The following is a 15,020-nucleotide window of genomic DNA, read 5'->3' on the forward strand; positions in this document are numbered from 1 at the left end:
GTGGAAGTTATTAGAGAAACCCTTTCTGGAGAAATAAAAGAACTAAAATCTAACCAAATCGAAATCAAAAAGGCTATTGATGAGGTGCAATCAAAAATGGGGGCACTAAATGCTAGGATAAATGAGGCAGAAGAGAGAATCAGCGATATAGAAGACCAAATGATAGAAAATAAAGAGGCTGAGAAAAAGAGAGAGAAACAACTACAGGATCACGAGGGCAGAATTCGAGAGATAAGTGATGCGATAAGACGAAACAACATTAGAATAATTGGGATCCCAGAAGAAGAAGAGAGAGAGAGAGGGGCAGAAGGTATATTGGAGCAAATTATAGCAGAGAACTTCCCTAATGTGAGGAAGGAAACAGGCATTAAAATCCAGGAGGCACAGAGAACCCCTCTCAAAATCAATAAAAATAGGTCAACACCCCGACATCTAATAGTAAAACTTACGAGTCTCAGAGACAAAGAGAAAATCCTGAAAGCAGCTCGGGAGAAGAGATATGTAACCTACAATGGTAGAAACATTAGATTGGCAACAGACCTATCCACAGAGACCTGGCAGGCCAGAAAGGACTGGCAAGATATCTTCAGAGCACTAAACGAGAAAAATATGCAGCCAAGAATACTATATCCAGCTAGGCTATCATTGAAAATAGAAGGAGAGATCAAAAGCTTCCAGAACAAACAAAAACTAAAAGAATTTGCAAACACGAAACCAGCCCTCCAAGAAATATTGAGAGGGGTCCTCTAAGCAAAGAGAGAACCTAAAAGCAGCAAAGAGCAGAAACGAACACAGACAACAGACAGTTAACAGTCACCTTACAGGTAATACAATGGCAGTAAATTCATACCTTTCAATAGTTACCCTGAATGTAAATGGGCTAAATGCCCCAATCAAAAGACACAGGCTATCAGATTGGATTAAAAAACAAGACCCATCAATATGCTGTCTGCAAGAGACTCATTTTACACCCAAAGACACCCCCAGATTGAAAGTGAGGGGGTGGAAAACCATTTACCATGCTAATGGACACCAAAAGAAAGCTGGGGTGGCAATCCTTATATCAGACAAACTAGATTTTAAAACAAAGACTGTAATAAGAGATGAGGAAGGACACTATATCCTACTTAAAGGGTCTATCCACCAAGAAGATCTAACAATTGTAAATATCTATGCCCCGAACATGGGAGCGGCCAATTATATAAGCCAATTAATAACAAAAGCAAAGAAACACATTGACAACAATACAATAATAGTGGGGGATTTTAACACCCCCCTGACTGAAATGGACAGATCATCTAAGCAAAAGATCAACAAGGAAATAAAGATGTTAAATGACACACTGGACCAAATGGACTTCACAGACATATTCAGAACATTCCATCCCAAAGCAACGGAATACACATTCTTCTCTAGTGCCCATGGAACATTCTCCAGAATTGATCACATCCTAGGTCACAAATCAGGTCTCAATCGGTACCAAAAGATTGGGATCATTCCCTGCATATTTTCAGACCACAATGCTTTGAAACTAGAACTCAACCACAAGAGGAAAGTCGGAAAGAACTCAAATACATGGAGGCTAAAGAGCATCCTACTAAAGAATGAATGGGTCAACCAAGAAATTAAAGAAGAATTAAAAAAATTCATGGAAACCAATGAAAATGAAAACACAACTGTTCAAAATCTTTGGGATACAGCAAAGGCAGTCCTGAGAGGAAAGTATATAGCAATACAAGCCTTTCTCAAGAAACAAGAAAGGTCTCAAATACACAACCTAACCCTACATCTAAAGGAGCTGGAGAAAGAACAGCAAAGAAAGCCTAAACCCAGCAGGAGAAGAGAAATCATAAAGATCAGAGCAGAAATCAATGAACTAGAAACCAAAAGAACAGTAGAACAGATCAACGAAACTAGGAGCTGGTTCTTTGAAAGAATTAACAAGATTGATAAACCCCTGGCCAGACTGATCAAAAAGAAAAGAGAAATGACCCAAATCAACAAAATCATGAATGAAAGAGGAGAGATCACAAGCAACACCAAAGAAATACAAACAATTATAAGAACATATTATGAGCAACTCTATGCCAGCAAATTAGATAACCTGGAAGAAATGGGTGCATTCCTAGAGATGTATCAACTACCAAAATTGAACCAGGAAGAAATAGAAAACCTGAACAGACCTATAACCACTACGGAAATTGAAACAGTCATCAAAAATCTCCCAAGAAACAAAAGCCCAGGGCCAGATGGCTTCCCAGGGGAATTCTATCAGACATTTCAAGAAGAATTAATACCTATTCTCCTGAAACTGTTCCAAAAAATAGAAATGGAAGGGAAACTTCCAAACTCATTTTATGAGGCCAGCATTACCTTGATCCCAAAACCAGACAAAGACCCCATCAAAAAAGAGAATTACAGACCAATATCCTTGATGAACATGGATGCAAAAATTCTCACCAAAATACTAGCCAATAGGATCCAACAGTACATTAAAAGGATTATTCACCACGACCAAGTGGGATTTATTCCTGGGCTGCAAGGCTGGTTCAACATCCGCAAATCAATCAACGTGATACAATACATTAACAAAAGAAAGAACAAGAATCATATGATCCTCTCAATAGATGCAGAAAAAGCATTTGACAAAGTACAACATCCTTTCTTGATCAAAACTCTTCAGAGTATAGGGATAGAGGGTACATACCTCAATATCATAAAAGCCATCTACGAAAAACCTACAGCGAATATCATTCTCAATGGGGAAAGGCTGAGAGCTTTTCCCCTAAGGTCAGGAACGCGGCAGGGATGTCCACTCTCACCACTGCTATTCAACATAGTATTAGAAGTCCTAGCCACAGCAATCAGACAACAAAAAGAAATCAAAGGCATCCAAATCGGCAAAGAGGAAGTCAAACTCTCACTCTTTGCAGATGATATGATACTGTATGTGGAAAACCCAAAAGACTCCACCCCAAAACTGCTAGAACTCATACAGGAATTCAGTAAAGTAGCAGGATATAAAATCAATGCACAGAAATCAGTGGCATTCCTATACACCAACAACAAGACAGAAGAGAGACAAATCAAGGAGTCTATCCCATTTACAATTGCACCCAAAACCATTAGATACCTAGGAATAAATCTAACCAAAGAGGCAAAGGATCTGTACTCAGAAAACTATAAAATACTCAGGAAAGAAATTGAAGAAGACACAAAGAAATGGAAAAACGTTCCATGCTCATGGATTGGGAGAATCAACATTGTGAAGATGTCAATGCTACCTAGAGCAATCTACACATTCAATGCAATCCCCATCAAAATACCATCCACTTTTTTCAAAGAAATGGAACAAATAATCCTAAAATTTGTATGGAACCAGAAGAGACCCAGAATAGCCAGAGGAATACTGAAAAAGAAAAGCAAAGCTGGTGGCATCACAATTCCGGACTTCCAGCTCTATTACAAAGCTGTCATCATCAAGACAGTATGGTACTGGCACAAAAACAGACACATAGATCAATGGAACAGAATTGAGAGCCCAGAAATGGACCCTCAACTCTATGGTCAACTTATTTTTGACAAAGCAGGAAAGAATGTCCAATGGCAAAAAGACAGTCTCTTCAACAAATGGTGTTGGGAAAATTGGACAGCCACATGCAGAAGAATGAAACTGGACCATTTCCTTACACCACACACAAAAATAGACTCCAAATGGTTGAAAGACTTAAACGTGAGACAGGAGTCCATCCAAATCCTAAAGGAGAACACAGGTAGCAACCTTTTCGACCTTAGCCGCAGCAACTTCTTCCTAGAAACATCGCCAAAGGCACGGGAAGCCAGGGCAAAAATGAACTATTGGGATTTCATCAAGATAAAAAGCTTCTGCACAGCAAAAGAAACAGTCCACAAAACCAAAAGACAACCGACAGAATGGGAGAAAATATTTGCAAATGACGTATCAGATAAAGGGCTAGTATCCAAAATCTATAAAGAACTTATCAAACTCAACACTCAAAGAACAAATAATCCAATCAAGAAATGGGCAGAAGACATGAACAGACATTTCTCCAAAGAAGACATCCAAATGGCCAACAGGCACATGAAAAAGTGCTCAACATCGCTTGGCATCAGGGAAATCCAAATCAAAACCTCAATGAGATACCACCTCACACCCGTCAGAATGGCTAAAATTAACAAGTCAGGGAACGACAGATGTTGGCGGGGATGTGGAGAAAGGGGAACCCTCCTACACTGTTGGTGGGAATGCAAGCTGGTGCAACCCCTCTGGAAAACAGTATGGAGGTTCCTCAAACAGTTGAAATTAGAGCTACCGTTCGATCCAGCAATTGCACTACTGGGTATTTACCACAAAGATACAAATGTAGGGACCCGAAGGGGTACATGTACCCCAATGTTTATAGCAGCAATGTCCACCATAGCCAAACTGTGGAAAGAGCCAAGATGCCCATCGACAGATGAATGGATAAAGAAGATGTGGTATATATACACAATGGAATATTATGCAGCCATCAAAAGGAATGAGATCTTGCCATTTGCAACGACGTGGATGGAACTGGAGGGTGTTATGCTGAGTGAAATAAGTCAATCAGAGAAAGACATGTATCACATGACCTCACTGATATGAGGAATTCTTAATCTCAGGAAAGAAACTGAGTGTTACTGGAGTGGTTGGGGGGTGGGAGGGATGGGGTGGCTGGGTGATGGACATTGGGGAGGGTATGTGCTACGGTGAGCGCTGTGAATTGTGCAAGACTGTTGAATCACAGATCTGTACTTCTGAAACAAATAATGCAACATATTTTAAGAAAAAAGAAAAAGAAGAAGATAACAGGAGAGGAAGAAAAGGGGAGTATGTCAGAGGGGGAGACGAACCATGAGAGATGATGGACTCTGAAAAACAAACTGAGGGTTCTAGAGGGGAGGGGGGTAGGGGGATGGGTTAGCCTGGTGATGGGTATTGAGGAGGGCACGTTCTGCATGGAGCACTGGGTGTTATGAACAAACAATGAATCATGGAACACTGCACCAAAAACTAATGATGTAATATATGGTGATTAACATAACAATAAAAAATTAAAAAAAAAAAAAAGAAAAAAAAATCTTTTTTAAGTGGAAAATTTCATATATGTTTATATAAAACTAGAGAAAATAGAATAAGGAACCCCAGTGACCCGCCAGCTAAGCTTCAACATTTATCAGCCTTTTGCCAATTTTCTCTCTTTCTTTTTTTTTGGCTGAAGTAATTTTTAAAGCAAATCTCAGACACTATGTCATTTCTCTGTAAATTCTTAAGTATGAAAAGTGGATTTTTATGGACCTTTGACATTTGAATCTTCTTCCTGATCGCCGATTTGTAATTTCCTTTATTATTTAAATTATTAGTTCATTAAATCTGTGAAACTTTTATATAAGCACATATTTATACACAGTTGTATTGGATATAGATAGCCTTTGTTTTTTTTTTAAAGTTGAAAATAGTAGCTGATACATTTTGATGAGGGCTTTATTAAACGAAAGCATGGTTAAATAGCTTTTCCCCGTGTGATTCCTGCAAGTAAAAAGTTCTTTTCTTAGTCTTGGGTGCTGCATGGTAATGCTCATTGACTTGGTAAGAAGTTGTAAGGAGACATAAAGACTCCTGAATATATCTTTGGATCTGTTTCATCCATACCTCTTGCTAAAAAGGGAAAGGCTGAATAGTCACTGGGATTAATAGTTTATTAATAACTCATTAAAAATGTTCATTCTGGTTAAAACTGGGGGTGGGATAATGGGGCAAATGTGTTCCCATTGTGATAGGGAACAAAATGGTTGGGAATTTGTTTTTTTTCAATATGTGAGCATATATATTTCTTGATAAAATGGGGGAATGTAGCATTATTTTTTGCAATTGTGTATGTGTCTGTATGTTTGTTAAGGAGAAGAAATATAAAAATTTTTCAGTACTTAATATATTACTGTAGGTACCATATAAGATACTTGTTTTATCTCCACCCAAATCCATGAGACATGATCTTCATTTTAAGAAGAAATCACGTGATAAGTGGTAGAGCGAAGAAACTCAGAACTGGTTTAAGCTAAAAGCCATGCTCTTTCCATCACGCTTTTATGTACTGGCAGCTGTGATGAAAATGCTGATGTAGACGCCTAGGTAGAAAGTGGGAATTCAATTACATGCTTATTAAGTCCTTGGCTTTCTGTGCTGCTTCGCCTTCTCTGCAGCCTCAGGGTTGGAGGGCCCCAACTTCAGAGCACTCAGTTCTGCCATCATGTGATAGAGGGGCTCCTAAAGATCACTACACTATGCCAAATTAGATAAAGGAAACAGAACATAAGGGGAAAATGGGTTAGGAGACCACTACTCAAAAACTTGCTCAGTGACATGTAAAAAGAAAGATAGGGACCTAATAAGCAGATTTACATAATAAATGTTTAATACTCATATACTACAAGAAATATGCTGTATACCTAGGGGGGAAAAAACTTAAGTTTGCTTGCAAAGCATGTGTCAGAGGAATTGCACATTGTATATTCTTGTGAAATGATGAGAAGAGGGTTATCTGACATCAGAGGGAAGATTGTCACTTTAGATGGAGTGAAGTGTGGCTAGCAACATACGTGTTGCACAGAGGTAGCTGGTAGATATTTCAGGTGTGTTTGTGTGTTCCCTTGTAGCTTGCTTCAGGTTGGTGCAGTTTTCTGTGTTCACCATGTTTCTTGTAGATGAAATCACATAAACAAATGTGAAATCCACATTATAGATTATGGATTATGGGTTATCCTTGTTATGCTCTCAGATATATCAGTTACATTGGGACAATTTTATGATTTCAAACCAGTGTTATGGCATAACTGATTATACTTGGTCCATTTTTTTCCATCTATAGTTACTTCTCTTGTCATCTCATCCAGTCTTTAAATAGTATTTATATAACGATATATTTATGTACCATTTGTATGTGGTAATATCATTTGTATATTGATGCCTCCCAAATTTATCATGTCAATCATGGCCTCTCTCCAAAGTTCCACACTCATTTCTCTAGCTGCCCACTTGACACATCTCTTAGATATTTAGTAGACATTTCATACTGGACATATTTAAAAGTCAACTCTTTCACCTTTACCCTAAAACCTGTAACTAACTGATGGAGGAGGAAAAATTCAGCCTGCTTCACCCCAGCCTGACTTGACTTGATGTATTGGTGCTTGCTGAAAGTGGGCCACCACCACTCTACTGCTCCATTCAGGAGTGACTCTTAAGGATGAGAGCAGAGCAATGAACAGCCCACTCGGCCATTCATCTTATGTGAGGGGAGAAATAGTCTGAAGTTATGAAGATACAGTTTGAGCAGTGCTAATGACATCATGGTCTGGCAGGGGCTTGGGACCACCAGGACTAGAGACAAGGAAGTTTGGGGAAGAGTCACGTGAACAGGTGGATGGAAGTGGGCACTAAGTGTGGGACTGTTTTACTCCAGAGAGGGCAGAAACTCATTATTATTGGAATTAATACTTACTTTATCTAATGAGTTTGTGTTCTTAGTAGTCTGCCAGACCATCATCTGAAGGCTAAAAGAATGCCTGCTGTGTCCACTGGGAAGCCTGCCTCAAAGGGGCTTATTTTATGTGAAGGAGGTGTAACAACGGGCACACAGTCCTAGGATTGCCTGCCCTTCCTCTATACCACATCACCTGAAGCAGCTGGCTTACTACCATAATGGGATGGCCTGTTAATGACTCAGCTAAGGTGCCAGCTCAGGGACCACATCTTGTAGGGTGGGGATGTTGTCTGCCATGATCCGGTATGTATCCGGTGGCTGATACCTGTTCAGTGTTCCCAGTACCTAGGCTACCTGGGCTCAGGAGGCAAGAGGTAGAAGTAAGAGTGACCCTATCTCCATCACTCTTAATGACCAACTGCCAGAATTTGTGTTTCCCACTCTCACTGGATTAGAAGTTCTGATTCTGTCTGGGTCAAGGGGTGTCTACCAGGAGACACACTGGGGCCTCTTCTGAACAACCACCTGTCATTTTGGGCTTCTCATGCCAGGACCTGCAGACAAATAAAAGAGTTACAGTATTGTCCCAGGAGTGTTTGGTCTTGTTTACTATGGGGCACCTAAGTTTGCTATTACTCTTTGAAGTAGGGGTGTTGACGGTTGGTGAGACTCTGCATTTACTGGAACATCTGGTGCCTCCATGCTCATTGTTAACTGTTTTGACTATTGCCTATTTGTGGATAAATTTCAAATCTGTTCTTTCCAGTACCAATGTTGACTCCAAAATGGCTCTATCTAATGCTGACAGAGGTGCTTATGATTGATATGAAAAATAGAATGACATTATCTAAGTTAGGATTTGTATTTTGAGCTCTACTCACTCAGTTTCAGTTCGTTTTCCTATGAATTACATATATGAATACCAACATAAAAATAAAATTGCATTAAAAGACTGAGAATTTAAGAGTATGAAGACTATCCTAAAGGACCTTTCAGAGCACCTGGGTGGCTCAGTTGTTTAGGCGTCTGACTCTTGATTTCGGCTCAGGTCATGATCTCAGGGTCATGAGACTGAATCCCATGTTGAGCTCTGTATGGGAGTGGAGCCTGCTTGGAATTGTCTCTTCCTCTGCCCCTCCCCTGCTCATATGCTCTCTAAATAAATAAATAAATACAAGCTCTTCCAACTTCTTGCTTCATATAATTTTTAAGTGTTAAGTGTTCAGATAAAAATATTTTCCATGTGAAAAATACCTATAGACATGTATATACATATGTATGTATGACAAAACTATCAAAAAATATTAAGCATAACATAAATGCCCTCACTGACCTGACTCTTGTCTCCCTACCAGACATTTCTTAAGGCTCTAGCCACTTGTCACTTTATGCTGTCCTCAAAATTGTTTCATGAAATCCACTCTATTACTTTTTAACCATGCCTAGAATGTTCTCCCTGATGTCATGTTCTAACCTCTACCCCTCACTTCTGCCCCCCATTTGGTTTGTCTCTGCTCAACTTATCATAAAACTTGGAGTTTATCTTCCTCTTTAGATTTATCCAGAGGATGGACTGTGCTTTTTTGGGTAATCTTTTGTATCATAGTGTCCAGCACTATGACTGGATGAATTCAATGAATGAACTACATGTACAGTGAACTGATTATAATAATTACTTGCATAATTTCTGTATTTTGTATTTTTGTAAAATCTATAAGAGACAAGAATGTAGAGGTCTGCTTAGAGTGTTAGAAAGTTACAGAATTAAGTTTATGGTAAAAGGACTCCATGAAAGCATTACAATTTTATCACTGATTTGAATTGGTATATACTTATAAATAATTTATGTTCAATTTCAGATTGCAGACGAAGGATCCACAATTTCATGTGTGGTGGAGCGAACCAGAGGAGCTCTGGATTATGTGCATGTGTTTTACACCATCTCACAGATCGAATCTGACGGCATTAATTACCTTGTTGACGATTTTGCTAATGCCAGTGGAACTATCACATTCCTTCCTTGGCAGAGATCTGAGGTAAACGCTACCTTCTTTGTTTCCTTGAAAGTCTCCTAGAAGGCTTTTCTTTACCTCATGGTTCTGTAATTTGTTTGCAGAATCTTGCTATTTAAGCAATTTAAAGTAATTAGATCATTAGGTAAATACCATTGTTTAAAATGTTTTTGTATTTATTAAAGATTTTATATATTTTAGAGAGAGAGAGCATGCTAGGGATGGTGGGTAGGGACAGAAGGAGAGGGAGAAGCAGACTCCCCACCTGAGCAAGAAGCCTGATGTGGCCTTGATCCCAGGACCCCAAGATCATGACCTGAGCCGAAGGTAGATGCTTGACCAGAGCCACCCAGGTGCCACTGTTTTTGTATTTATGTAAAAAAGAAAGCAGGATTTTTGAATGATTTGTGTTACAGTTTTATCTGTTCTTTAATCCCAATATAATAAAAATGGTATGGCTTGAAGGTTTGTCATTTTGGGTTTTTGTTATTACTGATGCAATGGGAAACTGCAGAATTCTTAATGGTACTCTGCTTTCTAATCAGCCACTGAGAAATTCTTGTAACTGTAATCTCAACTTTATTTTTAAATGTGGAAAAATGAAGTAATTTTTCTTTGTTTTGAAAGTACAAGTGATCTCCAATTTTATCAAAACTTTCTGTGAACCATCATCCCATTTCTGAATAGGTGCTCCAGAAATAAGTGGCACTTCTTGAAAGTGAAATTGGGATGAGACTGTGTCCTCTATCAGAATCTTTTTAAACATTCTTTTAGTCTATCATATTGGAGTATTCACATCAGTATAATTTTTCATTAAAAATATAAATAGCTTATATGTCATCAGTGATAATTAGTAAAATAGCTTAATGCATACAAATATAATCTTTGAGAAAATTTCTAAGGGATTTAGGAGTTCATTGGATGAAAAAGATAAAATTGAGAGAAGACAGATTTGAAGAGTTAATAGAAAAGAAGAATGATCAAATCTCTAAAATTTGCGGGAAGAAGGAGACTAAAAAGTTTATAACAAAATTTCTCCAATAGCAGGCTGCAGATCCATGATAAATATTTTACTGGTCTTTGGTAAAATAAGGAAAATTAGGACAACTAGCAAGTTTTCATAAGGCTAAAATTATTAAATTTAAAGGACTGTATTTTAATCTGATGCTTTCTTTTTTACTGCTCTTCTGGATTTAAAGTGTTCTTTTTCTTTTCTTTTTTTTAAATCAAGTTATAATGATAGTATGTGGTCCCCTTTATTGTTTCTATTTAGAAAACAGGGCTGATCCCACAAATTTTCCCTTGGGAAATTTACCAACTATGAAATGAAAATATAACTTGAAACCATTGTTTTATAAAGTAGATTCATATACATTTTGAAAGAGATAAGAATCACATTTTGGTCAGGAAAATAGTTATAGATACTCTTGTCAAGATTTATTTAAAATATTTCCATCATTTTATCTTTAGTTTCTTTAAAAAATAATTGACTTTGAAAGCAAAATAATAACATTGAACAGTGGGGTTGGCTTGTAACACCACATCTGCTAGATCTACACCAGCCTCTCCGTCTTACCAAGCCAGTGACAGGGTGCTGAGGTGTCACTAGTGCTCCATGATTGTGCTTTCTAGCACACACAGCAATAAGGTAGCCTCCGCTTTGCTGCTGCCTTCCAGATATCTGGGGAGTACAACTAACTGAATATACTTAAGTCGTATCTGAAAACCTAGCTGCAAGGGAGTCTGGAAAGTGTGTGTGTGTGTGTGTGTGTGTGTGTGTGTGTGTGTGTGCGCGTGTGTGTGTGTTTCTCTAAAGTAGAGAAAAGAACATTGGAAATGTGTTTCTCAAGTTTACTTTAAATGGCCTGTTATGCAATCAATTAAGCAAGTTATGATGAAGAGTTTAAAAATAGAATAGAAAATAGCAGAGCATATAACATATAGTAACATAAAGTAAAGGTAAATATTTTTTTGTTGTTTACTGAGTTACCAGGTAAAATACATTTACTTATACCTTGATAGGGTTTTCATTTCACTAAAATGAATGAGTACTTTGGTATGCTTCAACCCTTTAAGAATATTTACTGCTTTATTTTTAATGTACATCTTGATGTTTTGGTGTTACTTTTCAAAGCAACATTTGTTAGCTTGCTTTCTAGGCACAAGACATTTTAAATCTTCAGAATAAATGTTGTTCCCTTTTGTTCAAGAACGATGACATGATTTGGGTAGTAGGTGTCATTTTTGCACTTCCCCTCTGAGTATATTGGCTGTGCCATATATTACTTTCTTATTTAAAATCTTGATAAAAATGAACATTAAAACTAAATTCAGATTCTACCTCAGACCTACTTAATCAAACTCTAGAAAAACTTCATTAAAAAAAAAAAGTTCTCCAAATGCCTTTAGGCCCAATGACTAGTACTTTGGAGATTGCATTTGGAGTTAGAGTTTGTTGTCTCTCTCGTTTCTGGGAGAAACCGGAAGTCACCCTTCATTCCTTTCTGTCTCTCGCTTGCTATACTAACTGAGTCATCAGGGTCTGGGTCTTCTATCTCCAGAACAAATCTTAAATCCATCTCTTTTTCTTCATCTCCACTGTCACTGTGTTAGTTCAGAATCTCATTATTTCTGGTCATTCACCTCCTAGCTCAACTTCTAGCATTCTTTCTTGCCCTGTCCACTCTGTTTACATTCTGCCATGGTATTTATTCTCATTTTGTCAATTTCCTGCTTATGATTCTTCAGTTTTGCCCCACTGCCTATGGAATAAAGTCCAATTTTTTGGCATATGAAAATTTATGACTGTTATGTTTTCACCATCAAAATTTATGATTGTGGTCTTTCCTTCTTGCCTTTGTATAAGGCCAAAAGAGAGACATTGACTACTTTGACAAACTCCAGGAATGTCACCAACAGCATAATCTTTGTGACCAAATACAGCAGTCAGAACTCCATCATTTTTCTGGAATAAAATCAACAGTTTACTTCTAGTGTCAGCGGAAATCACTAAAAATACCTGTTCATCATATAAAAAACTGGGAGAAACTCTTTCATGAACAGAAACTACAATAGACTAAAACACACCAATAAAATTCAAACAAACATCACTGGGGACAAAGGCTGTGAATTTTGTGCCATTCTTGATCAGCTGGACCCTGACACGATTCCTGATGGCACAATTTGGCTGTTTTGGCTTCCACCCTTTTTTCCAGCATAATTTCCTTTGCATGGGAAGCACCTCTAAAAGCATTCAGGACTATGCCCAAATGGGCTTTCTTGTACTGTTTATCATGACACTTCTGATCTCGTCAGTGGCTATAGAATTTCTTGGCTGTATAAAGATTGCAACACTTGCCGATCCTGCTGGCACCATGGGCCTGAGCAAGAGTCAATTTTTTTTTTTTTTAATGATAGCATAAACGGTCCCTGTGACCTGACTCCTGATTATCCATCTAGCCTTATCTCCAGCTCCAACGTGGCAGTCTAATTGCAGTTCCCTGTATGCCTTATTCTTTCATGCACTGTGCCTTTACAAGTGTTGTTTCTTTTAACTGGAATGCCCCTCCCATTATTATGTACAATTGCAACTAATACATTAAGACTTGCTTAAAACGTGTCTGTTGTAAAATCTTTTGTAGGTAGAGTTGTTTTTTTTTTGTCTGTTTATTTTGTACATAACTGTCATGACATTTTCCATCTATTTATTTATTTATTTGAAATCTTATAACATTTTTAATATGTGCAATATATTATTTAAACACTATAATAACTGTATTTTGTGATTCAGAACTAGACAACAAACCTACTAACTAGCATTTTACATTGCATTTTAAATGTTTTCTTCATAGATCTCTCTCCTACAGTAGACTGTGAGCCTCTTAGGGACTGGAGCCATTTCTAACCCTGACACATTGTAGGTGTCAAAAAATGCTTATTCAGTTAATAAAGGAAGGGGGAATTGTTTTTTTACTTCAAATTTTGACCTAAATTTTGTGGAGCATGGCTGAGTTATTGCTAATTTTTGGAAGGATTGCTTGTGCCAGACTTTAAAGGTCCATTGTGAATCTGTTTTCTAAAATGCTATTACTGAGTATGTTAGGCATTCCCTAGGCAGGAACTAGACATGTATATGTTGCCCTTTCCTACTGCCCCACCACATCCCATCAGATAACATGCTGTTCCTTATTTAGGAACTCTATACCCTGAGGTTGGTAATACCACTGTCTTTGGTACAAGCAATATATGATATTACATTGATGCACCAATATATCATATATGGTATGATGTTAATAAATGAATATGATTTTTATAGACTGAAAATGTTACTGCTCAGTGCCCATTATTTAAATAATTAATTTCTTTGGTCTTTGTCTCTCTCTCTCTCTGTGTTTTAATGTTTAAGAAATGGATCATGTTAAATAGTAACTTCAATTAAATATAACTTAATTGGCTATTTTATTTTCTTCTGGTAAGTGGTAAGTAATTTCTATATGCCTCATTGCTTCATGCCTCTGGATTTTTATGTTTATAGGTCCTGAATATATACGTTCTTGATGATGATATTCCTGAGCTTAATGAGTATTTCCGTGTGACGCTGGTTTCTGCAGTTCCTGGGGATGGGAAGCTAGGTTCAACCCCTACCAGTGGTGCAAGCATAGATCCCGAAAAGGAAACAACAGATATCACAATCAAAGCTAGTGATCATCCATACGGTAACTAAGCCCTTTTGCAAAAATAATCCTCTCTTCTCTGGGTGTACTTGGTCTAGTTAAGAACTTCTTAAGGGACTTTTGCAAATGATTGAAATAGAACTTTTTCTAAGCTCTTGAAATTCTAAGCTGCCGTTGTGAGGGATATTGTTTATAAAAGAAAATATAAAGATCAATTTCTGAAGTTTAAAAATATATTTTTAAAATTACATACAGGATTATTTAAAATGAAAAAAGTATTTCTGTTCATGGCTTTCAAAGTTTTTTTTTATTTAAAAAATTATCCTGTTGTGATATGTTACCCTCTAACTAACTGAAGTACTTTCTAACTTATATTTTATTAAGCTTCAAGAAGTGGAGTTATCACTGTCTGTTTATATTAATTTCTTTTTGTCTGAGCTGCAAAGTGATAATTTTCTTAATTGGGGAATTATTACAGATGTCTGTCCTAGTAGAGACTGTTTCTCTACATTGAAAATTAATAGTTCTTTTGTAGGAATAAAGCAAGAGCAACTATTTAAAGGTCTGTGTAGGAAACCTGAGAGGCTCTTCAACTCTAATTTTCTTAGTTAAATTTTTCTTAAATGTATTGCAAATCCTTTAAGGTGGCATTAATCATGTTCTGCTCTAAGTCCAAGAATGAATTCTAGAGATTCAAATATGAGATTCTTTGGGTAGAGACAAGGAGAATTATCATTTTAACTTTTAACATTTTGAAAACTTACTGACATAGTCTGTGTCAAAAGCATGTAAATGAAATCTTCACTAAA

General features: G+C 37.3%; 1 protein-coding gene and 1 pseudogene across 2 annotated transcripts in view; one reads left to right on the forward strand and one right to left on the reverse strand.

Moving 5' to 3' along the window:
- ADGRV1 (adhesion G protein-coupled receptor V1) overlaps nt 1–15,020 on the forward strand; it is a 536,135-nt gene that overhangs the window by 84,261 nt on the left and 436,854 nt on the right. For both annotated transcript variants that reach the window (XM_027605560.2, XM_027605561.2), the window contains 2 exons: nt 9,386–9,562; nt 14,073–14,253. In XM_027605560.2, the coding sequence (XP_027461361.1) occupies nt 9,386–9,562; nt 14,073–14,253 (358 nt within the window). The remainder of the gene's footprint in view (nt 1–9,385; nt 9,563–14,072; nt 14,254–15,020) is intronic.
- On the reverse strand, nt 12,368–13,814 carry LOC113929180 (annotated as a pseudogene).

Source organism: Zalophus californianus, chromosome 5 (assembly GCF_009762305.2).
Source record: "Zalophus californianus isolate mZalCal1 chromosome 5, mZalCal1.pri.v2, whole genome shotgun sequence".
NCBI lineage: Eukaryota > Metazoa > Chordata > Mammalia > Carnivora > Otariidae > Zalophus > Zalophus californianus.